General features: G+C 39.1%; 1 protein-coding gene across 2 annotated transcripts in view; it reads left to right on the forward strand.

The window, feature by feature from the left end:
- The window catches only part of GRK5 (G protein-coupled receptor kinase 5), a 295,653-nt gene that overhangs the window by 247,654 nt on the left and 20,776 nt on the right, over nucleotides 1-27,223 (forward strand). For both annotated transcript variants that reach the window (XM_031955944.1, XM_023495628.2), the window contains 6 exons: nucleotides 6,158-6,221; nucleotides 7,822-7,962; nucleotides 11,473-11,663; nucleotides 14,473-14,510; nucleotides 17,598-17,687; nucleotides 19,206-19,414. In XM_031955944.1, coding sequence (XP_031811804.1) covers nucleotides 6,158-6,221; nucleotides 7,822-7,962; nucleotides 11,473-11,663; nucleotides 14,473-14,510; nucleotides 17,598-17,687; nucleotides 19,206-19,414 — 733 coding nt within the window. The remainder of the gene's footprint in view (nucleotides 1-6,157; nucleotides 6,222-7,821; nucleotides 7,963-11,472; nucleotides 11,664-14,472; nucleotides 14,511-17,597; nucleotides 17,688-19,205; nucleotides 19,415-27,223) is intronic.

Below are 27,223 nucleotides of genomic sequence, written 5' to 3' on the forward strand. Positions count from 1 at the left end.
AGTTCAGTCTCCATCTCCTCTTCCTCCCCTTGTTTATGCAAACATCAAAGCCGGCCACTTTCCTCTGAAGAGACACTTCTAAAGCTGTTATGATTGACAGCTCTTGCCTAGTGAAATCTTAGTTCAGCCCTTCTCTCTTTTCTCTCTACCTTTACTCAAGTGTGGTAGAGACAGTATTCTGTCTTTTTTTTTTTTTTTTTTTAGTGTTCCTGTTTTTACTTTGTCTCCACCTTGAAAAAGCATGTTGGGAGCTGGAGAGGGCAGCTTCCTTATTGTGTCATCTTGAAGGATATAACCTTTGTCTGATTAGTTCAGTGAGTAAGACCTTACTCCAAAAAGGCCAAGGTCAAGGATTCCACCACCCCTTGTCAGGCAAGTTAGCTTTCCCATTCCCTAGCCCTAGCCAACATTCCGGCCAATGTGTCCCAAAAGAGTCTGAAAGTATGTTAATGGGTCAGCCCAAATCCAGACCCTCTACTAGAAAAACAATTGAAGACATTCTACAGAGAGTGGCTCAGTGGAATCTTCTCTAGCTGTAAAAGAAACCATTGTATTGAGTAAATATTTAGAGTATCGCAGGGTATAAGAAGGCAGTGTGGTGCAATGGGAGGAGCCTAAGATTGGGAAGCTTGGATTTGACTTCTGCTGATTTGAGGAAGGTCATTAAAGCTTTCTGAGACACCATTTTCTCACTCATAGAACAGGGTTGATAATATTAGCAGTACTTCTCTCTTATATGAGGATCCAGGGAGAAAATTTGTCAGCAACATTCTTCCTAACTATAAATTGCTATACAGATGTAAACTATTGTCTTAACTGAAAGAGACCGACTCAAAGTCAGGAGCACTAGGTTTTAGAGTCAGTGATTCAAAACACAATCAGAAGGTCTGGGTTTGAAATCCTGGCTTTGCAATTTATTGTTAGCATTAACTCTGGACAGAGCATTTAATTCTTCAGGGTTATAGTTTCCTCATCTGAAAAATGAGAAGGCTGGACCAGATGAGGGAACTCTTAGGTCCCTTTTAGCTCTAAGTCTGGAATTCTCATCCTATCTTTGACGCTCATTCTCTGTGTCCTTGGGTTAACCACTGCTCTTGGAAGGCAGTTGGAGTAGATGGAAGATCCCTTTCAGCTCTTACATTCTACCTTCTGTGATTGATACTCACCTTTTGTATAGCCTTTAGTAATCCATATTCAATACTTTAAAAGGCTAGTGACTTTATCTATGGGGTAGTCCCCTACTGACACAGGTAACACCCCCATCCCAACTCCACCAGTGCTGTAGTCTATATAATCTTTATAAGGAGCTGTGGCCAGAATAGATCATTTCCCTGGGAGCCAGCCTTCTGGGAATGAGGCTTCTTCAAATTTAGGCTGGTTATTTTGATTGAGAGTTTGTCATTAGACCCATATTTAAGAAGGGATTGATACAACCTATGCTGTGCTATTGTAGCCTTCAAGTATCTCAATGCCATGATGAAGGGAGGAGGTGGGGAGGGAGACAGGAGAAAGACTTTAATAACCCAGTAACACAGGTTAGTAAAGAATGTTACAATGTTCATAAAGTGACAGTGTCATCATTTAAGTTTAACTGGGAGTGCTACAACAACCAAGTCTTCTATGTGCAGATCCAAATTGTTCCCCTATCTCCTGGGTAACATTGTTTTCTTTCTAATTTTTAAAACTATGAACTAGAAAATGATCAAACGATATGAGCATTTCCATATGCAAAGGAGAGGATTATGTATGAAAAGCTTGATCTTTTCTTGATGATTTTACACCATAAAGATCCACTGGTATTAGTGAAAATAAATTTTCCTTTGGATTGTACTGTTTGGCGGAAAGAACTCTCTTTTAGTGTATGTGTGGATTGAGGCAGGAAGTGAAAGGAGTTGGGAAGAGACTGCTCCAATATATTCGAAAGATCCCTGCTCAGATTTATCATGACATTTCATATCAACTTCTCTTTTGCACGTATTATCTAATTTGCATTATTGCTCTCCACATATATCGTTTCTGTCCTTCTGAGCTTCTCGAAGCTTGGGTGTCTAATTGGTGATTAACATAGGGTTCTACCAACATTGGGGCAGTGACAAGTGTAGAAATAACCCTAGATATGGAATCAGAGAAGAGCTGGATTTGAACCAGCTGGTTCTATTACAAGTAACTCTCGTGGTTCCCTTTTCTATAAAATGCAGGTATTAAAACTACAAACTCTTTGGTCTCAGGAATCCTTTACCTTCTTAAAAATTATTGACAGTCCTACAGAGGACTGTATTTATGTAGGTTATATCTATTGATATTTACCATATTCAGAATTAAAACTGATGCATTTTAAAAATATTAGTTCATTTAAAAATACATTATATTTTTACATAAATATGATATTTTTATAAAAACAACCATACTTTTCAGAACAAAAAAAATCAGTTAGAAGAGTGGCATTGGGCTACATTTTTTGTAAATCTCTTTAATGCCTGATTTAATTGAAGACAGCTGGATTCTCCTATATGCTTCTGAATTCAGTCTGTTATGATTGGTTGTTTTGGTTGAAGTATATGAAAAAATTCTGGCTTCAGACAGATATGAAGTTGGAAAAAAAAGAGAATTTTAAAAGGAAAAATCATGTCAATATTATTATGAAAATAGTTTTGACCTCACAGACACCCAAGACAGTCTTGGGAACCTTCAAAATTTAAGAACCTCTGGATTAGATGATCTCTAATGTCCTTTCTAATGCTCTTTTAAATTAAAGTTTGTAAATAAATGAATAGTTCCCAAAGAGTTAATGTATCTTCAGAAGATATTTTACTTATAGGTTCTTGCCCAGTTAATGTTTCTCCATTTCAGTGTTAAAGGGATTTTTTCCCCCCAAGGTTAACCAAAAAATTCCTCTAAAATTGTATTACACTCCTCCACTAGCAGCTAAATTCTGTGGTAATGTAGAGTTACTGTTTGTTCTTCTTCTATCGTAAACTGTTAGGGCTGGTAAGCCTTGATGTGGTTTGGAGTCGAGTTCACTAGGAAAAGCTTCTAAGGCCAAAGTGTAGAATACATGCTGATAGCATGTTCTTAAGGCATGAAACAGGCCTTCTGGCTGACTATTTGCATAAGAAAGATTTAGAGAAGTGTGGATTCTTGCAGAGTAGGCAATTATTTTGTACTAATCAGGATCAAGCTCAAGTACTTCAGCAAATAAATCACTAAAACACATCCTCTAACAGCTGGAAGGATCTTTAGACCATAGAACATTAGAATAACCATAAGAGGTCATCTCATCTAATTCCTTTCTTTTAAGCAACTGTGGTTCAGGGAAGATGAAGACTCACAGAATACATTAGTGGCTGACCCAGAACTGGAATCCAAGTCTCCTCCCTGTTTGTCTAGTATTCTTTTCATTATACCACATACCCCTCTGAACATCTGTGACATCACATCTAAGTAAGATTTGATAAATTCTGAATAGACTTGCCAGAAACTAAATTGAATTTTGCAGAGAGGCTCTGTAAGGGGAATAGGCTAATGTACCTGCAGCATGGTTTCCAGTGAATCCAAAACATTAGCAGGCAGCATAACTTTTAACTTATTCAAGGGAGAAATTGACCCCCGTGGACCAGTTTTCTACATACATGTTATTCAAATTAATATCGTGGACTTTTCTCATATTGATCTAATTTCTTTAACCAGATCATCATACAGTACCTAATTAAGTTAATTAGTAAAAATCTAATTGGACTCAACTTTATTTTGAAAGTAGTTTCAGTATAAATCTATGCATTTAGCCTTTTTCAAAAAGACATGGATGGTATTATTATAACCAATAATTTATATTTTAGGATAGCTAGATGGCTCAGTGTATATGATGCTATGCCTGGAGTCTGGAAGAACTAAATTCAAATTCAACCTCATATACTTAATAGCTGTGTGATATTTAATTGCTGTGGTTTTTTTTTAATCCACTGGAGAAGATAATGACAAACCATTCCAATATCCTTGCCAAGATAGTATGATCCATGGGGACACAACTGATGAAGAAAAATCCATACATTCTCAAATCTTCAGAACTGCATTCTCAGAACATTTGCTTTCACAAATGCCATCCAAGGCTTCAATACTAGGGTTTCTCAGGCACTTTCCTTACAATAACCTTGTGAAATAGACAGTTTAAGTCCATTTTACAGATGGGAGAATGGAGGTTCAAAGATGTTAAACAAATTTCCCATGGACCTAGTCAGAGCCACTCTAAACTCCAACTCTAGTATTATTTTCATCTGTACCAGAAGTTTCAAACATAGTCCACAGATCACATGTGGCTCACAATACTGAGTACAACCCAAACCAGATTAAAATACAATTGGTAAATATTTAACAAAATAAAATGTGATAAAACATAGATAATATTAACATTATCTAGGAGAGATAATACCATAAATTTTAATTTTATGATTTTCCAAGTAAATATGCAACCTGCAGGAATCTTAGATACAATTTAGTGGCCCCATTTCTACTTCAGTTTGACATTACTGCTCTACACCATACTCAGCCCAGAACATCATCTTTATTTTATTTCTACTTCTTTGGACTTCATTTCTTTTTTTCTTTCCCTCCTCCCTGTCACACTGCCATCATTAATACCATTTCTAGCATCATTATATAGTTCACATTTATATGATGCTTGGAGGTTACAAAAAGATTGCTGTACATTATTTCATTTAGTCCCCACAATTAGCCTGTGAGGTTAGGCATTTTTAAACCTATTTTACAGATGAGAAAAATGAGGCTCTGGGAAATTAAGCAGCCTGTCCAAGGTTATCCAGCTAATATGTGGCTACAGTTTTATCCTTTGCATTTGAGAGAATACATTACAAAAACTGTGGTTAAATTAGCTTCTGGATTCCAGTTCTTAAACTTGTTTTATGTTTGTGATTTGTCTTCCTCACAAGGAGAAAAGCTAAGTGCCTCTTTATTAGAATGGAAAACCCAACCCCCAACACACATTCTTGGCCTTTATCTGAAACCAAAGGAATAATTCCCTAGTGCCATATGAAACACTGGTTCTCATTTTATTAGTGATCTAGAAGTACATATCACCCTAGCATGTCAGAAATGGACAGACCAAAGCAATCATTTAAAGCCCTTCTCTCTAATTGATAGAAGAGTAAACTGAAAGATGTTAGGATTCTTACAAGGTGCTAAGTCAGTTATCAAATTTAGCATGGTCTTTAACAGTTCTCTAGTTCACTAACCTACTTAGTATTTATTAGAGTTCTACAAGATTCACACCTTTAAGAGAGCATATATAAGCGAGGAGCCTCAACCAGGATTGAGTCTGGAATATTCAGAAGTCAGAAAGGACAAGCCCACTCTTGGAGGAGGAGACAGATTCATTCCATTTTCCACCTTTGCGCTGGCTGGAGGCTGAAATACAAACTTTTGGTGCCCAACATGGGGCACCAAAATGTAATGTTCTTCTCTAAAATATGTTCTCTGGGAGCAGGCTTCTTAGGGGGTTTCTGGAGGCAGCCTTAGCTTCAGTTCAGAGTAATCACCCCAAATGCAGCCAGGAGTTAAAGTCCAAATCCTTTATTTTCTCTTTCAAGTATTGTCTCTTTCCTTGGGCCCAGTTAGCTTTTGTAGAGGTCTATCTCTCTCCTTGGTTCCAAGAGCTCTTGCCGCTAGTTCTTTGCCCCTACCAGCTTCAGCATCTAGCTCCCTCCAAATGTCTCTAGCCAGCACAAAGGTGGAAGATGGAATGAATCTGCCTCTTCCTCCGAGAGTGGGCTTGTCCTTTCTGACTTCTGAATATCCCGAACTCAATCCTGGTTGAGGTTCCTTGCTTATATATTCTCTCTTAAAGGTATGAATCTTGTAGAACTCTAATAAGTACTAAGTACATTAGTGAACTAGAGAATTGTTAAGTACCATGCTAAATTAGATAACTGACTTAGCACCTTATAAGAATTCTAACAGAAAGCCCTGGAGATAAAGTAATTTTTCCCAAACCCATACAACTTGTTAATGGCAGAGCTGACATTAGTTAGTATGTCCATCATCAACAAAGGTTACAATCTAAAGACTCATCTTTTTTATTTCAAAGACAAGAGGAAAAAATATCTTAATTCCATAAAGTCAATGTTGACTTCTTGGTTTCTTCCAGACAACCAGTGACCAAAAACACTTTCAGGCAATATCGAGTGCTAGGCAAAGGAGGCTTCGGGGAGGTGAGTGATTTCTTAAACTTTGTATGAAGAGTATTTGTAACTTAAAGCACTTAAAATCTTGGCAGGATTTCCTGCTTCCCTTGGATTGTGTCTGAACTAGGCTTCTTAAACAGGATTCCTCAAACATTCTTTTTTAGGGCACACATCAATTTCCACATTGGCTGTGACTCATGTTGGGAGTATTGCTGAAGAAGAGAGTAGGAGAGAAGCAGAGGATTTTGGAAACCCTAGACAGGATTATGTCAATGTTGAGAGTGAGAACAAAGAAAGCTGGCTTTTCAGTAGCTGTAAGTTTGTGTCCCCTTAGATAAATCAATGAGCAGTTAAGTGGCACAGCAAATAGAATGCTGGTCCTAAAGTCAGAAAGACTCAATTTTAGTTCAAGTCAGACACTTACTAGCTGTGTGACCCTGGGTAAGTCACTTACTCCTGTTTGCCTCAACTTCCTCATCTGTAAAATAAGCAGAAGGAAATGGCAAACCATCCAGTGTCTTTGCCAAGAAAACCCCTCTCATGAAGGGTTTATCTCTCATGAATCATCTCATGAAGAATTAGACCAGAATGAAACAAACAACAAGATAAATCAGATCACCAGAGGAGTTTCCAATTTGAGATGATAGAAAGGGGAAACATTAATTGGAGAAAGCTAAGAAAGAAAGAAAGGAAGAAAGGAAGGGAACAAAAAAGAAGGATGTAAGTCACATGGTCAGGCAGAGTTAGTATTACAAGTAGGCAGAGCAGGTAAGTAGCTGCTGGTATGTGGCTCTGGGGAAAAAAAACCCTCCCTTAATGCTTTTTTTTTATAAGTTCACTAAAACCTGAAATTCCTTACTTAGAATTTTAGTCCTTTCACTTATAGGTTTTGATCCTTCTTTATAGCTCCCTGAGCACATAGACAATACTTGGGGATTTTTCTCGGTTATTTATGCTGTAACTAATAAAATTCTTTCCAGATAATAGGTTTGGCTGGGGCAGGGTGAGGGCGGGAGGGATGAAAAGGACATAGGGTGCCAACAGCAGTTGAGAGAATGGGGAGGAAAGACATGAAGGGCACCCACAAAGTGGGAAATTGTAAACCAGGTAGGCTAGGGGAACCAAAGTTAAATGTTGTTTACCTCACTAATTGTAAGCAAGGTGGCCCAGTGGGCCTTAGCCAAAGTTTGTGCAATCAAGAAATATAACATTGAGATATATTTGCTTATTGAATTGGTAACAATGTGAAGTAAGCCAAAACACGGGACAGGAAACCTTGAATTTCAGTCAATTGGAAAATTTTCTCAAATCCAACATGAGTCCTACTGTGTACACTTGGTCTGCTGGGGGTTATGTCTTAATTCACAAAAAGTGAAAAGAGCATTAAATATGTAGCTGGAAGACCCAGATTTCAATCCAGCTTCTCTGAGTTTCAGTTTAGTGCTCTGTCAAATGGTGAGGCTAGACAAGATGATCTTCAGAATTCTGTCTAAGTCCAGTAATCTTGTATCTGACCACATGCTCAAAAGTTGGTTCATTGTCACAGTTTGCTCCTGTCTAGATCAAGGGCTCTTCTGCAAAACCCCAGTGTCTGATTAATTGTTTTTTTTTTCTCTTTTGCTTCTAGGTCTGTGCTTGTCAAGTGCGGGCTACAGGTAAAATGTATGCCTGTAAAAGGCTGGAGAAGAAGAGGATAAAGAAGAGGAAAGGAGAGTCCATGGCACTCAATGAGAAGCAGATTTTAGAAAAAGTCAATAGTCAGTTTGTTGTGAGTATTGAATACAATCCAAATTATGCAAGAACAACTGACAGTAACTCCAACTCAAACTATAAATAAAGAACATTAAGTGGAATAGAAGATTTATGTACCTCTCTCTACTAACAGAATATAAAACCCAGACTAATTCTTCCTACCTAGAAGTATGTTATGGATCCAAAAGGGACCTTACACATTAACCTGTATAAACCTAATATTTTAGAGATGAGGAAAAGCCTCAAGTCACTTATTCTCAGACACAGAGCTAGCAAATGGCAGACTTGGGAGTGGACTCCCAGTCCAGTTTGCTTCCCACTAGATCACACTGGCCCTTCCAGTAAGCTCCAGGAGGGCAGTAACACTATCTCCTCTTCCTTTCAGTCAACAAGTTAAGTAAACAATAATATTCATTAAGCATCCACTATGTGCTAAGTATCAAATACAATGTATGAAATAATTCCAGTTCCCAAGGAGGAGCTTTGAAATCTTTAGTCCAGTGCTCTTTGCATATCAGATTCTTGCTAAATATTCTTGATTGAATCATCTTAACATTTGCCAACAAGCTAACTCTTGTTCTTATTCCTCATGACTTTATTGAAACATTGGTTTCTATAGAGTCTACTTTGGTGTATTAGGTTTTCACTTAGGATCTTAGGGTGAAAAGACATTGTTGTCATTGTTGCTAAAAATTAGCTGTCTTTTTACTGTATATTTAAAGTTGTCTTGGTATAAATATAGGTAGGAGAAAGGATACTTCTTTAGGAATATGTCTAGAGAGGGTGAGATAATTTAGTTTAGAGTCTTCCTCCTGAGTAGAGTTTATTACCTGAAGATGTAAATGGACTCTTACTGTATGTCAGACAATGAGAAAAGAACCAAAAATTTCTCTAGGTACTTTAGGGATAGTCCAATAGTGTTAGAAATCTATGTCCCTATTTTTCTTCTTCCAACAAAATCTTTGGGAGGACAAAAATAGAGGGGATCGGGTGTAAAAACAATACTCATAATTGTGTGTGCATGATATTTTTCTCTCTCCCCAAAAGAATATATACTTTTTGAGGATGGAAAATGTTTTATTTTTGTCTTTGTATTCCCAGAATCTGGTATAGTGCTTTGCAATATCAGGAACTTAGTCTATGCTTTCCGATTAATTGATGACCAGAAAAAGAACTGGAATCTGTTAGAATCATGAACTTTTCTCCTGGGTTATTAAAAGGGGGGGGACTTCCAAAGGGGTGAGTGAGGGCTCGACTATTAAGACTATTCTTTTTCTTCCTGCAGTATTTCCTGACCTCATCTAAGCAAGTTGGTTATTAAAATTTCCCAGAGACCTCATTTTAAGTTGTCCCACAACATAGACCTAAGAATAGCATTCTGCCCAGGATCCATTGTAGAGTCAGAGAGTATGACTTCCTCATCCATCAGTCCCCTTGTTGTTCTATGAAAGAGCTCATTCAGTGAATTAGACTTGAAGGGAAGATAGCTTAAAACTCTAAAAAGGCCAGCACAGCCCGTATGACATTTGGCAAGACAATATAGAAATCAAGGCTCTTGAAGTATCATTCAAGAAACATTTTATTCAGTAAGCACCTATTGGGTATCCACCGCAGTCAATTTGATGACTGCAGCACTCTGTTTGATGTTGGAGATGCAAAGACAAAAGTAAAAATGTCTTTGCTCTCAAAGAACTTCTGTTACATGAGATGGAACAGGTGTGGATTATAGGTGCATCAGTAAGTCAATGCAAAACTTATATATACAAAGAACAGTGTAATTTTAAAGCAGGACTGGAAAGGCATCATAAATAATGTGATATTTAAGCTAAACCTTGAAAGCAGTCAGGAATTTTGCAGAGATCAGGAGAGATTGCATTTCAGGCATTTAAGGCTTCAGCCAAGCCATTGAGGTATGGTGAACATTAAGAAGACATCTTTGGCTAGAATGACTCCACAGTAACAATTCTGATAATGTCAATGGGATTTTTAGCCTCAGAAACTCTTGCCCATAGAATAAAATCTCCCTTTAAAAGATATATTCTTATCATTGCTTGTGATACCCAGCATGGTGCCATCTTTCCTAGGGATTGCCTTCATCATGTGGGATTTTATTCTGGATGTCTTGTTGGAGAAGTAGAGAGGGGTTTATGTTAGGCAGAAGCATGCTTATTTCTGAGAGGTTCATGGCCAAGAGCTTTTAATAGCTCATCCATCTCTTTCCAGTGTTGCTGTCATAGAGTTACACCAGAGTCCCAACTAGAGGGATGGAAATCAGGTCATCTTCTGTAACTTATTGGACATCCCTTCCTTGGAGGTAGGAGGGGACATCCATATGAGAAGTAGCCATTAAGATACAACTAGCATCAGCATGTAAAACTCCATTCCCTTGACCTTCTCATTTCCCTTTAGCGAAACATACCTTCTTCCTCTCAGGCTTTGGTTGCATGTTATTCTTATTGTTTATGTTCTAACATAACATTTTGTGATCAAAGCTTGCTTTGATATTCATAGTAACCAGGTTTCACCAATGTCAGAATGTTTAGGAGGAAAGCAAAGGGTAGGGGAGAGGAAGGATCCCACATGGTGTGACCTACCCCAGGCCCTAAACCCAGCTCCAGATGGTCTTGATGACGAAGGAATGGTTTGGCCATGAAATATCCAAACACAAATGAATTAGATAGAGGCTATACCTCCCTAGGCAGCACACCTAGCATCTGTGCTGACCACAAGGTCTAGGCTCAGCCTGAATTGATCAATCCTGAATTGTTTATTTAGAGGAGGACTTCTTAAATTTTTTCCACTTGTGATTTCTTTTTGCTGGAGAAATTTTTGTACAACCCCAGTTATGTAGGGGGTAAAATAGAATCAAATATTTACTGTCAATAAATCATAATTTCATGACTTCCACATTCAGTTATAAGATCCCAGATGGGGTCATGACCCACAGTTTAAAAAGCTTTGATTTAGAGCAATGGTTTTCAAATGTCTCCAGTTTATAGATTGCTCCAGAAGCTCCTGAAGACCCCACCCCACCCACTGGCAAGTGCTAATGCAAAAATAAATAAGTAAAAATCCTCACCAGAAGGGAAGGCACAGAAAGAAGCCTGGTATAGTTTTAAGGAGATTCCAGAGAAACAGTGCCTGATTTTGATTAACTGTCTTGGGCTTTTTCCTTCAGGAAGTATAGATATAGTGCTGTTATAAGTGCAAATGTGCCAAAGGCCCAGCCTGGAGATCCCCTGGAGTACCCTTGTGGTTTGCACTTGAAGATCCACTGAATGAGAGGAAGTTAGTCAATCCAGGAATTCTGCCTGACTTCCACCCTTTTGGAGACTTAGAAGTTGACTGTAGCCACAGAGCAATATGGCAGGGGTCAATGGGAGGCCAGTTGGTTTCTAGGGAATATTATTTAGCTGTTGCCACAGCTTCCCCTTTCCCCCTCAAATTTACATTTTTTCTAAAGAAAAGAGGAAACAGGACTTTCTGTCTTTCTTGTGCCACAATGGTGTTACCGATGTATTCTCAGGTCAACTTAGCCTATGCCTATGAAACAAAGGATGCATTGTGCTTAGTTCTGACCATCATGAATGGGGGTGACCTGAAGTTCCACATCTACAACATGGGAAACCCAGGCTTTGAGGAGGAGAGAGCCTTGTTTTATGCAGCAGAGATCCTTTGTGGCTTGGAAGATCTTCACAGAGAAAATACCGTATACAGGTGAGCAAGGACATGAACTACCAGATTCTAGTGGGACCTAGAATGAAATTGAGAACTGGAAGGACTCTTAGAGGTCATCCCATGCAACCCCTTCATTTTATAGGGGATTGAGGGCAGAATAGTAGAGGGAAAATGTCTTAGGCAGGGTCACCTAGAAAATTAGCAGTTCTCAGTGCAGTAATATTTCTACCCCACTCTCTCTATAAAATAGCATAAACTGTAGGACAAAGTATTATTCTCATCCATCCTTTCCTCTCCCACTTCCAATGGGTGACATATTCATCTCCATTATTTTAACTGGGTGCTCCCATGAACCAAGTTAATCCAGGACCCTTCGGTTAACTCAGAAATCATTGTTATGTGGGTAGGTAGATTGGTGAGGGCCAACAACAGTAGAGACCCCATGTCTAAGAGTTTTTCCAAATTCTTGGAAATTTACTCGGTAGGTTCATAAAAAGTTTGCCTCAAATATAAGAATGAGTCTACCCCCTAATTGATGTGGGCTCTTGCCCACTGAAGGGTTTTTTTTTTAATTGCTTGTATTGGGGAGAGGAAAGTAGGGAGAAGAATGAAAGTACAATTCATTAAGCAGTATTTCTCCAACTGCTTTCTGTGGGGATTGACTGTAACTGGTTATAGCTACTATCCAAGTGCCCTGCTGTCATTCTCCCCTGCCTCTCCATGTCTTATCAGTATTTAACAATGGTAATGACAAGTTGCTGAAATCCTATGAGGTGTTTCTCCAGGGGAGGCAGAAGCAGGTAAGAAGGTGTCAAATCAGTCATTTCTGCAATTTTCTTGGTATATTATCTCTCAGTCTCTCTTATCCTCACCCCAGGCCCACCAGTAGCCCACAGGCCTGTATACTCCCCTGGATTTGTTTGACAAGGAGACTGGGCACAATAGTATACTGGAGTGGAGTTTATCTTATGGGGTCAAGAAGGTTCTGAAAACAAGCAGGAATGTTCTCAGAGGCATAAGCTTTCCCCCAGCACCACCTTCTGTTTTTGCTTTGTTTTCACTGAGATGAAAAGAGAACCAGTCAGAAAATTTTCCCTGAGGGTTGAAAGAAGAACTCTTGCTCACTTACCTAGTCCTTTTAAAATAAACATTCCACCCAACCACAGACTGTTGGATCTGGAAGGGACCCTCATTCCCACCTACAGATCACTCTGGTGAGGCAGAACAATGATACCCACATCCTCCCTCTGGCAATCTGCTGGGGAAGTGCTTCTGACATATTTACATTAGGACTGGTATCCACCTGGGATCAGAAAATTAGGAAAATGTACGTCTATCATTCTAACCTTTAAATAATGGCGGTTGGCCCTATTAGGGTTTTTAGCCCAGAAAGGGGTTATTTTATTTTTCTTAAAGAAATCATGTAACCTTTGAAAACTAACCCTACACATGGGCCCAAAGGGTCACTTTGCTTGGCTCCACAAACAATTAAAATGTTGTTTTAAAATATATTTTATTTTTTTAAATAATAACTTTGTTTTCAAAATATATGCAAAGATCGTTTTCAACTTTCACCCTTGCAAAACCTTGTGTTCTAAACGTATCTCCCTCCCTTCTCTCCACCCCATTCATTAGATAGCAAGCAATCCAATATATGTTAAACATGTGCAATTCTTTCATACATATAGATATATTTTAAATCTATATTTATTTAATAAATTAAAAAATCATTTTAATTATTAAATTGTATTAAAATATATATCCTAACACCCCCCCCTTTGAGGACAGTTATTTCAATTTAAACAAATAGTCCATCAGGTTAAGAAACAAAAGTTTCAATGCAGATAGAATATTAAGCTTGTTGTAGGATGTTAATAGGTTCACAGACTCTTCCTCGAAATGATATCAAAATTGTTTACTTTTAAAAACAAATGCTATTTATCTTGTAATAGGTGAGGACTTAGGGAATCAGAGAAGACAATATCTTGGAGGTCCCATGGCTTAAATGGCAGACTTGGGAGTGCTAGAACTCAAGCCTCCTGAGCAAAGTTCTGCACATTTACAGTGCCTCCCAAATAAACATTTACCAGCAGATAAAAACCTTTTTATTAGAATCATATATTTCTTCTCCCCTACCCCTATTTCTTTAGCCAATGAAGTTTCTTTCAATGATCAAGGAAAGATGAGTTTTAAGGTCAAGATGGGAAAAGTCATGCTGTCTACATTATTCCTTTTCTGGCCTTCCTTTACTTCAGATTAAACCTAGAAAATTCTACCCTTCTATTTACCTAAGTTCTTATTCCGCCAAAAAAAAAAAAATACATTTCCCTTGATTTTATTCATTCTTTCCCTACCCAACCTAATTTCCATTTACCCCATAATTCAAAGCTTTATCCCTCTATTAGCCTGATCTTGACTGATTAAAAACTGGCATTTTTATCAACCCCAGTAGACTCTGTTCCATCTCTATCAATGTAGACCTGATGCTGAAGTCTCCTCATCCCAGGGTCTTGGGCTAGAGCCAGAAGCTGGTCCTTAACCAGCCTCCTTCCCACCCTGTGCCACTAGCATGAGGGCAGGAAGACGCCTTTGGCAAAGGATGATGTTTGTTCACTGAATTAATACAAAAAAGCAAGATAAACCCAGGGTGTGGTAGTTACATAGAAAGACCAGCAGGCCAGAGCCAAAGGAGCAGGAAAGAAAGTGCTTTTGTCTCCACCAAGTCCTGGTTGATCTAAATAGGCTACGGCTGGGTTATCATACCTGCATAGCCAGTCTTGCCTGGCTGTGACGTGCTTCTGCCCTCCGAAATGCCCTCCCTCACATGTCTCTTATCTTTCCCTTTCAGGGATCTGAAACCAGAAAATATCCTGTTGGACGATTATGGTAAGTCAGGGAGTGGTTCTGAGATTCTGTTCCTCTCTGCTATTTTAAGTAGTACTGGTTCTGTGGCCCAAAGAGACACAGAGAAAAGCTTTCACAGATTTGACTTAATATTGATTGGGAGGTTCTGGTGAGTGGTCATCCTAGAATTCTATATAGGTACTTTGTACTAACTTCTAACACTGGAAAAAGCCCCTCTCCCCAATTCCTTCCTCTACCCAGGTATTCTTATTTGTATAAGGTTCTGCTCTTATTTCATTGTTGTTGTCTCTGGCTATCATTGCCTCACTATGTCAAGGATTTTATTGGGATGGGAATGTCTGCTGCCTTTGAGATCTCGACTAGAATATAATTGATAGTCTTAGAGGGTTCTTGAGGCTCAAAGAAGGTGACTGCTAGTGATAGCTAGTGAATATCAGAGGAAGATTAGAATTATCTTTCTGACTCCAACAGCACTATCCCACTATACCATAATGTTCCTTAATATTAATGAAGACAGTTGACAATTTAAACTCTTTATCTCTGAGGGGCAAATAATGCTCTATGTCTGTATCATGTGTTGTGCTTTTTAAAAATTAATTTCAGAAAAAATTAAAAAGCATTTATTTTCTTTCTTTATAACCTCCCAATCCTCACCCACTCAGAAAGGGGAAAAAAATCCTTGTATCAAATATTTATAGTCAATCAAAATAAGTTGTAACATTGGCCATGTCCAGTAATGTTTCATTCTATAGTTTAAATCCATCTCCTTCCTGTTAAGGGGTGAATAGTTTGTGGAGTCATGGTTGATAATTTTACTCTGTAATTTTCAAAACTCTTTTAAGTATATTACCTCTTTAGATCCTAATAATAGCCCTCTTTGGTGAATAAGTTAGTTATTCTCTCCATTTGGTAGATGAAGAAACTGAAGCTCAAAGAGACCTCCATGAAGTCAGCTAGTGAATCTGCTTGAAGATAGCCCATCAGCAGGGATAAACCAAATTCAACTATGTCAGTATCAGTCCTTAGTGGGGAAGAAGTGTCCAAAAGAAGGAGAAAAGTAATAGAAAGATCAGCAGTAAACTTTGAGATTTCAGCATTGGCTGTAGAAAGAGGAAGGATTTTTTTGGGCCTTATTCAGTGCTTCATTATTGGGGATTATCCCCATTCTGCCATTATTTCATACTCTCATAGTCATTTAGTCCATCACCCTCATTTTAAAGGTAGAGAAACTGAGAGTCTAAATCAATTATATGACTTTTTTTCAAGATCACTTAGATAATAAATGATAGAACTAAGACTCAAATCCCCTGGTCTTCTATTCCCAAATACAGGGTTCTTTCTACAATACCATTACCTTTTTATCATTTACCAAGATCCCAGTGAATCTGAAGTCACATGGACTCCCCTTGCCAATAACAGCCATAGAGCATTCAGTTCTTGGCCCCTATTAATCCAGATATTGTCTGCCTATCCCTAGCCTGAGAGGATATAATCTAGCTTTCCAGTCTTTGTGAGGAGGAAGGAAAGAAGGGCTGAGTGTTTGAAAATTCAGGAAGCTCTTTTTAAGAGAGACTTATCTGGGTTAACCATCACCTTGGTTGGAATTCTCAGAATTAAGCCATGAGGATGACCCAGTGCTGTGAGGCAGAAACCTCTGTGATGTGGGAAATTCTCCCTAACTGTGGTGGTGTCCCTGCCTGTGGGATCAAGTTGTTGCCAGGACACGAGCTGGGCCCCACTGGGTTGCCAGAGAGCTAGAGAAAGAGGTTTCTCAGGAACGACGTCTTTTCCATGTTTTTTGGTCATTCCTGGGTTATGAGGTCTTCTAATTGGATCTCCCAGACTTTTCCAGCCCAGATGCAAATTTTCCTTTCTTCTTTCTTGAAGAGAAAAAAATAAACAGCCTCTCCAAAAAGGGCAAGGGTGGTGGTTGTTACTCAGATCAGTTTATAATTTTTCCCCTTAAGCAAATTGTTATAAAATGTCAGGAAAATTTCACATGTTTCCCATGAAGGAATCTGCCAAACCAAAAATCAGACAAAGCCCTCTCAGTTCAGTACTTCCTCAAATCATAGATCATTAAGGGGGGGGCATGCCCCCCAGCTTCATACGTTTGAGGCTCCGTCACGCAGACAAGCGACTTGTTTTGCTTTGACCCAAAGGACATTCAGCCGTTAGCCAGTGGACAGAAGTTACAGAAAGACAGATTTTGTTTAGGTCCAAAAGATTCAACAAACATTTGTTAAATGCAAACTATGTACAAGGCACTGTATGAAGTACCTATTTTAAAGGTAAAAAACAACAATTTATTATCTGAACAATCCCAGGGTGGAATGAGGGATTGACTTGGGCAAAGTGGGGATGCTGGAAGTCTTCAAGTGCAGGCTACTTAAGCAGTTTTCAGGGATGTTGTAGGAAAGGATCCTTTTCAGATAACTTGGAATGATAGAGTCTAAGATGGATTAGAGCAGCCTCCTCCTTTGACAGATGAGGAAACTAGAGACCAGTGTCTCTGAGATGCTATAATTTTTGCGAGAGCTAGAAATTGATCTTCAAGGTTGTCAATTTCCATCCTTTTCTTTTTCAAATAAAGAAATTGAGACCCTCTACAGGGGATGATACTTAAGGTCACACAACTAGGGAATGGGGGATTAGAAATCAAATCTCCCGAATCCAAGGATATTGTATTTTTTTTTTTTGCCACATAACACCCCCTGTCTTCAAATTAGCTTGCCCAAATATTTCCTTAGGCAAGTGGCCTAATTCAAACTATATATAGGCTTTTGAGTCTCAAAAACTAATTTTACATTTACATAATACTTCAATGTTTCAAAGCACTCATGTCCTTTACCTCATTAAATCTTCACAATTACCATCCTATGAGGTTGTCGGGACCTATTTTAAAGATAAGAATACTGAGGCACAGAGATTTTATGTGATTCACTCAAGATATGCCATCAATTAGGGGAGAGCAGGGAGTATGGTTTGATCTCCTTCCAACCTGACAACTTTCCATTAGACGCTGCTTTAAAAGATACCTGTGACTACCTCTGCCCTTTAATTATCTATACTGAGTAAAATCTCTCACATGCCTTTCCTTTTCCACAGGCCATATCAGAATATCTGATTTGGGTTTAGCTGTGAAGATTCCTGAAGGAGATTTGATCCAGGGCAGAGTGGGAACAGTAGGATATATGGGTAAGTAACCAGACCACCTGCTTCTTCTCTTCATCCTGCTTCTTGGAAAGGCAGTGAAATGCACATTGAAGAAGCATTTGGGTAAGAAGGGAGCATTTGGTCATCAGGACCCCTGGGGATTGTATATAGTTGGGGGTGAAAGCCAATCTCCCCCCACCATGCCCTCCCTCTTTGCCCTAGCTTCCTCTTCCCTGAGATTGCTGATGAATTGACCTTGGATCATTAAATCAGGGAGATTTTCCCAGAAGCATGTAGTACCAAGTACCTTGTCTTTGGAGAAATAGATTTGGCTTTTGTGAGTGTGCATGCCCAAGCCAGAAGTTCCAAATCAACCCATGCCTTTGGAGATGCAAGAAGTGAACAGCCTCAGAAATTCTAAGTCATCTCGGATACAGGTGGCAAGCCCCCCAAACCTCACAGGCTGGAAAGCCCTGCTGTTTAAAAACAAACAAACACACACTTACCAAAAGTATGAAACTCCAGCACTATTGTGGATGAGACAGCAGAAGGAGGTGATTTTTTGTCTTTTTTTAATTTAATACATAAAACCAATTATTAATTGGCTTTAAGGACAAAATCACTGACTTAGTCGCATTGTAAATCTTAACCAAGCAAAAGGTCACCCTATGGATACTCAGCAGCATCCCTTGTTGACTATACTTCCTGGCTGCCCAGAGTGGTCATGAGGAAGAGACTGGGCAGCAGTAAGAGGATAAGCTCAGACTGTGTGGGCTCACTCTGGGTCTCCTAGAGGGCACTGATACCATTGGGGGAAAGGTATGTAGCATTCTTCCCAACCAGGGATAAAATGGAAGGCTTCTGCCCATTAGACCCCAGAATCTTCTGATCTTCTCACTAAGGAACTCAAAGAGCTTGATACTGGTGCCATAAAATCCACATGCTAAGCTCTATGTTAGACTTAGGAAACTTTATTGTAGGAATCACGCATGTGCGCATACAAGTACACTTGTGCTCCAGTGAAAGTGCATCATATACTAGTTTGTGTTCTTGCATGTTTATATATCTGTGAGTCTGTTTGATTTTTTTGTGTATGTATATAATATGACATGCTAAGTTTGTATTGTTTTGCATCTTTATGATGAATCTATGGAAAAGGCAAAAAAACACGAACAAATAAAGCTAACTTGAGGGACCAAGCTAAGATTAGGAAAAGGACTAAGATTACATGCTCTTATGAAAAGAGACCCCCTTTTCATCTTAGTCTTGGACTGCTCAGGATGCTATTTTCCTAAGTAGTCCTTTAAGAGACTCTTTAAAAAATAATAATAGTTTTTTATCTTCAAAATACATACAAAGATACTTTTCAACCTTTTCTTACCCCTTCCCCTAGGCAGCAAAAATGCAATATATTTACCATGTTACAATGTTAAACATGTACAATTCTTCGATACTAGGATGCAGTTGTTTAGAAATAATATCATCCTCCATGCTGTCTCTGTTCAAATGGACATGAAAAAGACCCTTTCCCATCCTTTCTCCCTATTCCTCTACTTTCAGCTCCAGAAGTCTTGAACAACCAGAGGTATGGTCTGAGCCCTGATTACTGGGGCCTGGGCTGCCTCATTTTTGAGATGATTGCGGGACAGTCACCCTTCCGAGGGAGGAAAGAGAAAGTGAAACGTGAAGAAGTAGACCGGAGAGTCCTAGAGACGGAAGAGGTGTACTCTCACAAATTTTCTGAGGAAGCCAAGTCAATCTGTAAAATGGTAAGGGCCAGTGCCTTCCTTCCCCACACTCTGTCTGCCAGGTCCACTGCAGCAAGGTAAGACAGAGAAGATCCAGATTTGGATCAGTCCTATGATCATTCCGACAACAAATCGAGAACCTGTGCTCTGTAGGGCACTCTTGGAGACAAAAAGTCAAAGGCATCATATATGCTCCCTTATTCCTGGATTAGCAATAAAAACCTAGCTTCCAATCTTGTCTCTGACGTGGGCAATTCCTTGACAAAGCCAGATGGGCTATGATTTGGTAGAGGGAGTTCCCATGCTAGGAGGTCTCTCCACTAGTAAATTACAGATCCTGCGTTTAAGGCTTGTTGTAGAGACAAAACGAATGCACCTGAAATAAGAGCCAATGGTAGAAAATCAAAACTAATTAAGTGCTAAATTGCGCGAAACAGGCTTAGCACAGTGCCTGGCACATAGTAGGCACTTAATAAGTTTTTTTTTATCAAATTGAATTGAAAGAGACATTAATGAAGACTGGGGTAGTTATAAAGTCTTCCTGGCCCAACAGAAGTTTCAAAGGGAGCCCAAGAAGACATCCCAGGTAAGCAGAAAACCAGCATTCATGGGATCCTGGAATTATTACTGGACAGTCTGTGGGAATTTTTAGTAGGACCCCCAAATAATAATGAGATAAGTAAAAAAAAAAACATGTACCATAAAGCATGAGCAATCTACAATGACTGCTGATTGTCTTCTCATGCTACCATGAGATGAGATAGGTTTTGTTAAAAACCTGCTTTTCATGGAATTTTTTTCCGTTCAAGTTGTCCCCAAATTAGAATTCAATAAAGGCAGAGGAGAGCTCTCTTGAGGCCCTTTTCTCTCCCATCTCATTTCCCTTTTTTTCTGGTAGGCTGATCTGTTGGGTAGTAGCAGGCCAACAAGCAGTGGTTTGAATTGGCGGTTACAGTACAGCAGGGGCTTGATATTGTTGACAGCCCAGGCAGCCAGTGACAGGAGACTTGGGTATCCTGGTGAATAGAGGTCTTTTTCCTCTTTCTCTTCTCACTGTTCCAATTTTAAAAGAATGTACCAAGTAGTAATAAGAGGATTCATCCTCTAAAATAAAATACCCAAGCAAGAGCAGATCCCACAGAATTCTCCCTGCCACTTTTAAAGATGGCAGCAGTTTGGACACTAACCGAGCAAAGTTTAGTTTTCCCCAACTGAGCAAAGAGTCCTCAAATGCTCCCAGATTATTTAGTTAAAGACATGGGAATTAGCCTCACAAAAAAAAATGAACTAGCTGAGGAGCTGTGATTTCACGTTGAAGGAAAAAGGGAGCCACCAAATGTTTTTAAATGGGGAGCAGAACAACGAGAAGGCAGAACCCTGCTGCAAAGAAAGGACAGGTTCCTTGTTCCATAGACCCCTTGGGGGTGACTTCAAAAATAGGACCTGCCTTCCTGCCCTGGTCAGTTAGTGGCTTCAGATGGCTTAGCGTTTCCTTCCCACGCCTGGCTCTCCGGCTCCCTGGGATTTTTACATTGCTGCCCGGCTCTGGGCCTTCCTCTTTCTAGTGACAGGAACAGCTGTGCTGGCAGCTGGCCACAGCAGGCAGCTCTCTAACTGGGGCCACATGGAGGCAGGAAGGGCCAGAGCCCCAAGTCCTGTTTGTGTTGCCTTAGAGGACTTCCTTTCCCTCCACACTGCCTGCACCTGGAGAGGAATGACGTTGAAAAAGCTGAAATCTTTTAGTGGGCCCCTTGCCTTTTTTTCATTCTTTTTATTCTAGTTTCCCCAAATTCTGAGAGAACTTAGAAAGAGAATTTTGAACTTCCTTTATCAACTCCTAAAATGCCTTAGCTGGAGCAGAGTCCTTTTAGTTTCGGAACCCTGCCCTCACCCCCGTCCCATTTTATAGATGACATTGAGTGAAGCTCAGTGAAATAAAGGGACCAGAATAAGGTTCTCCTGTTAGTACCTGGCATTGATCATCTCCTCCAGATCTTCTAGGTTTTAAAAAGTTTATAAAGAAGCAATAATCTGGGTTGATTTTTTTTAAGTATTAGGCTTTTGTTTAATGAGATTATATAATCGCAAGATGGAAAAAGACGCCACAGATCATCTCACACAGAAATGACCTTTCCGACATCCCTAATAAATGGCTATGCAGTCCCTGCATCAATATTTTCTCTTACAAGCCTGGGTTGTCAGGTCATGCACTGTAAGAGGAAATAGTTGAAAACCAGAACTTGTCTGTATTTTATAAATAAAGATTAACTGTAGAGAAATACATTATTATATATATATATATATATATATCTAGAGAGAGATTTGCAAATTTAAAGTAACTTATGCAAGCTGCTGCTTATGATAGTGATGATGAAGATGATGTTGATACAAGTGTGGTGTAATGGAGAGAGCTAGCCTCAAAATCAGGAAAACTTGGGTTCACAACCTATCTTGGATATATAGTAATTGGTGACCACAAGTAAGTAACTTAACCCCTCAGTGTTCTAAAAGATTTGCTAAGATTTTAAGTTGCACAGAAGATGTTTACCTATGCTATTAGAGAAAGTTTCCTCATCCAGGAATTTTCTTTGTCAGTAAAGTCAGAGATCCTATCCTTATTCCTATTATTGTTATTTATTATTATAATAATAATTATTATTCCCTTCATCTCCTCAGTCACTCTGAACAACTCTCATTGTTAAGTTTTCCCTTATATAGACTTGAGAATTCAGGAAAAGATTCTTAAAGTATTTATTTATCCTTGTATAAAGTTCTGAAAATAAGGTATTATGACTAGCGTGTTCATGCTGTAAAGCATAAATAAAGAGTGAGAGGAAAATGTATAGTTCATAATTGCTAGACCCCAACCAATCATGAAGTCACTGATCACAGCTGGGAAATCAGGATAGTGGGTCAAGCTAAGTGGTCATGCGAAGAGAATGGCATTCAACTGAAACATACTGAGAAGAAGCCATCAGAACCTTCCTTTTCTATCTCCCCTCCTAAGTCCCCTATGGACACTATGTGAAAGCTCTTTCCCTTCATCCCTGTCCATCCAAGCAGTTGTGCAGCTTTCATTCTCTAGTGAGTTGTGATTCCTTCTCTCCTCACACCTGCAGCCTCCTATTCTTCTACACTTCCTTTACTGGTGGGATTTCTAGGAGGGGCCTCAGAATTAAGTTTACATTACTGATTGCTGGTGTTGCAGCTTGACTTTCTGAAATTCCCCTGATTTCTTAGCTCCTTTTTGTGGCAACTTGTAATTGGTTGCTCCTTGATCATTTGTCTTGACCACCTGGACTCAACCTGTTCTTATCTATTCCTAACCACAGATAATGGTGTATTCTTTGTTCTTTTGCTTGGACTGCATGAAATCTTGAGCTCTCACCTATTCCTGACCTCCAACTCCTTAAATCCTCCTTAAATCTTGCCTCAACTCCCTTACCATCCTGATCACTACCTAGTCTAGACAGTCCTGGGTCCTTTACATTACCATTCCTACTTTTCTGCATCCCTCCTTCTTTATGTGACACTGGAGCATCGTCAAATCATCACCAGGGAGTGGTAACAGCATCTGTGGCTAAGAAACTTTGAATATTCCAGTTTGGGAAATTATTGGCCTTTTGTATACCTACCCACTTTGGGGACACTCTATAGTAGACTTTCTGATCCAGTTTAGCCTCTTTCATACTGTTGACCAATAGGCCTTCAGGTCACTCTCTCTTAGTATATTATTCAATGGAGGAATCTACTTTTCCTCCTTTTCTTTCCCCCTCTCAGGGTTCTAAAAGGGAAGAAACTCTGTTCTGGACTCCATGCTGGATGTCTGATGTCTCCAGCTGGATGGCTGACTTTCTGCAGTTCATTAGGTCAAACCTGGCCTGTTCCATCTCTGAATCTCATCTACCTCAGATCAGGAAAGAATGAACACAAAGGAAGAGAGGAAACAGATAATCATGCATTAATGACCACATAGGGGCTGTCTGGGGAAAACAGCCAGCAGTCAGCAAAATGCTGCTGTTTCTGCTGCTGCTTCTGCTAATACTGCCTCTCCCCCAGCTTGGAGACTTACAGTAGTTTTTGCTTCACTCAGTACCATGGAAAAAAAGCAATACATTTTCTGATTTTGTCTTTGGTATGCATACTCAGTTCTAGCTCAGCAGCTAATTTAGAGCTTGTTGCAACACAATGAGTTAATACAAAATAAGGTATCAGTTCATACTCTGAATTGAGGAGGGAAAAGACTCTTCTATCACAAATTTCAGAAGATCCCCAAGCCTTCATATGTATTGGCAGCAGGTTATTGTAAATCCTGAGCCCTCTCAGAAGTAAGTTATATTTTGCCTGGTACAAAAATAATATAAACACCTGTGGACACCCATAGTCACACTCACAGTGAAATGTATTTGCTGTCATCATTAAGGAAATTCATCCTAAGCAGGAAAGAGGAAGGGGGGTGGGGTTTGGGAAAAAAAGGGAATGAGAATTTTTTAAGCACCTATTTTGTTCCTCGCCCTGTGCTGAATGCTTATAAATATTATCTCATTTGGTCTTCACAACAACCCTGGGAAATAGGTGCTATTATTTTACAGTTGAGGAAACTGAAGCTGACAGATGGATGGCCAAAGTTAATAAATGCCTAGAAGCTGGATTTAAATTCGGGTCTTCTTCTTGATTATGAACCCTGGACTCTATCTACTGCGCCATCTAGTTGTCTTCAATACAAATTTCAACCCATAATTAAAATTAAGTTTGAGGATCTACATAGGGAAATCTTTTGAAAGTCTCAAATGCAAGAACTGGAAAACTTAGCTCAATGGGTTCAGTCAGTAATACCCCTTATATCCCACTAATTTCAATGACCCCTGGAGAAAATGGTCACTTTTCACAATCAAAAGTAATCCCTAGAACTGTGTTTTGGAGACTAAGAATAGAATAGTAGAAGATTTTTTTTAAGCTGACACACTTAGACATACAAGCATAGACAAAGATACACACAAAGAGGAGGACTTGTTCCTAGAGGATGAGAAAGAACCAGTGGTTCAGTGGAAAAACATACTGGCTTGGAGTCAGAAGAAATGTGGTCAAATCTTTCCTCTGTCACTAGTGGTACCTTTGTCACTCTGGGTCTCAGTTTCTTTATCTGTAACATGAAGGGGCAGCTCCATCTCTAAGTCTGTGATCATAATGGAGAAAAACAGAGAAAACTTCATTGTTAATCAAACTATATGAATTTGAGCTATTCTAGTTGGTCTTATAATCACAAACCTAACATCGAGGAAAGGTTATAAATCAGGCAGGGTCTGAGGCTTGGTGCTTTAATAGGGTAAGCTTTCAAGGAAGGGACACACAGTGCCTCTTGTTTAGCATGACAGAGAAGAACCTCTCTGATCTCAATTGTCTCATCTCTAAGATAGGGACAATAATATTTCTAATTATACTTTCATTGACTAGTTATGAAATAAGATAAAACATGAAAGGTTCTTAACAAAATTTAAGCACCATATAAATATCAACTATTATGTTTTCATCATTATTATTTATCATATAATTGTCAGCATGAAGGCAGGAGCCTGATGAACCAGATGATTTATTGAAATCCCTTCCCACATCTAATTTCTACAACTCTAGAAAAAGCCACTGTCCTCTTTTTGAAGATGAAAATTTACCCAGAATTGATCAATTGCATTAATTGTTCACAAGCTTAGAAATAATTGTTATGTATAGATAACATTTATTTAGTGCTTTAAGTTTTGCAAAGAGAAGAGAAAGCTGGACACTTCCAGTATTTCTCAGTAAGAATTCCATCTGGAGTTTTCAGGAGGCAGACTCACTAACCCCTTTGTTCTTCTATTACACAATTTTTCCTGGAGATAGAACTTCATCTTGTGCTACAGCTTACCCAGACCATGAGAGTGGGCTGCAATAGCCTCTGATCTACCAATGATACTTTGTTTTGGGGGAGGAGAGCAGATGACAAGAAGTAATTATTATACCTGAACTGATACTATTTCTTTTGATGGATATCCCAGATGACAATCCACCATAGGTTCAAATCAGGAATGAGCCTACCGGATCCTTTAATGGGAACTGGGCAGGAAAATTGAGGGCAGAGGATGTCTCCTTTAATGTATCTGGCAGCCTTTTTCTCTGAAATCACATGGAAGTGGGATGAGGGAAGGGAGGGAGGAGAGAGCTTTCTGATGGTGGCAGTCACTCTGAAATCTAGAGCAAGTGGAAATCCTGAGTAAATCAGGAAACTTAAGACTCATCTAAAAGACTTAGTCACCCGACTTATATCTTCAATTCTAACATCCATCTAGAGAGAGTAATGATTTCTTTTTCTGACTCCTCATCAGTGAGTATATTCCTCCAACACAGATCATAACCCTACTATTTCTGCTCATCCTTATCTTTCTGTCTTTTGATAAAAGATCTATGCAGTATTTTGGAGGTCTTCCCTTTGGTTCCTTTAATATCTTATGGTCACCAACACATTATTTTGATTTACAAGATTACAACATTGCCACCTGATAAGTGTTATAAGATAGGGTTAGCAAGTATTATTTGCAGTTACTCAATGACTTCATCAAGCTCAGGGGAAATCCAAACAATGTAAATCTTTAATGTTCAAGGGGCTAGATTATGTGGCCCTCCAGGTCCATGATTCCTGATGAGAAAAGCAGAATTCTATATTGGATTGAGTCAGGAAGACTCAAGTTATGCCCTTAACACAGATCAAGAGTATAACTGAGCTTAATCATGTGTCCTGGTCAACTTCTAAATCTACAAGTTAGAAAGGCACTAACTTGGATTCAGTGGAGGTGATTCCCATATTAAGGAGTTGTCCATGCTGATGAAATCCCTAGACTCCTCTTCCTCATGAGTTAGCAATGGGGAGGGAAGGATAGGCAAAATTCAGCATGTGTGACTTCTCCCAGTCAGTGGGACTGATTCAGTCAGAACCCAGGTTTTCAGAAGACCCCTTCCATTATGTTCCCCTTGATGTCATCATTGAAGATGCAATTGACTGATTTTCTTCCTCTGATCATCTATAAAAATGATTTGGGAGTTTTTTATATATCCTCAAATGTACAATTAAGAAAACCAAAATATTATCAGTTGTGTCTTATGAAAAGAACCCCACACATTGTTGCTTTGTGTTATTCACAACTATATTGGCTCAATCCTGTGAGATTTAAAAATGGATATTCTACCTTTAGCGACTCCAATTTATGTTAAATGATAAAGATTTATTAAATCCATACTATGTGCCAGGCACTGTGCTAAGGCTAATGTTAATCTTGTTTGATGTACCCGAGGATAGATAGAATCAGCCACTGTTGTAAGTTTTTAGGTTCTGAACCATCAAACTCCCAGTAGGAGCATATCTGCCTTGCCCTCACTTCCCCACACATCTCACTTTTTGACTGATTGCCAAAGAATCATAACTTACATTTCTATAATGCTTTATATGCAACACAGAGAGATGTAGAATCCATCCCAAACATTTGATAAAAGAAGCTGCCAATCTATTTAAAGCACAAGTTAGACTTGGTCCCAGATGATATTTGGACAAAGTCCATAATGGGTCAGAGATGTTGGTTTTCAATGATGATTGAGTATAAAGGTGGTGATCTCAAGAGAATTTGTAAATTACTGCATCCAAAAAAAGCATCCTTTCTTTCACTGGGTCATAACCCCTCCATACGGCATTTGTACTTCTCAATTAGAGCTCAGAACTTCAAAGATGTAAAAAGCAGCATGACCCGTCTATTTATGTGAGAAATCAAAACCAGATTTCTTTTAAAGCAGTTGTATCAACTATTT

This window comes from Sarcophilus harrisii, chromosome 2 (assembly GCF_902635505.1).
Source record: "Sarcophilus harrisii chromosome 2, mSarHar1.11, whole genome shotgun sequence".
In the NCBI taxonomy this organism is placed as follows: Eukaryota; Metazoa; Chordata; class Mammalia; order Dasyuromorphia; family Dasyuridae; genus Sarcophilus; species Sarcophilus harrisii.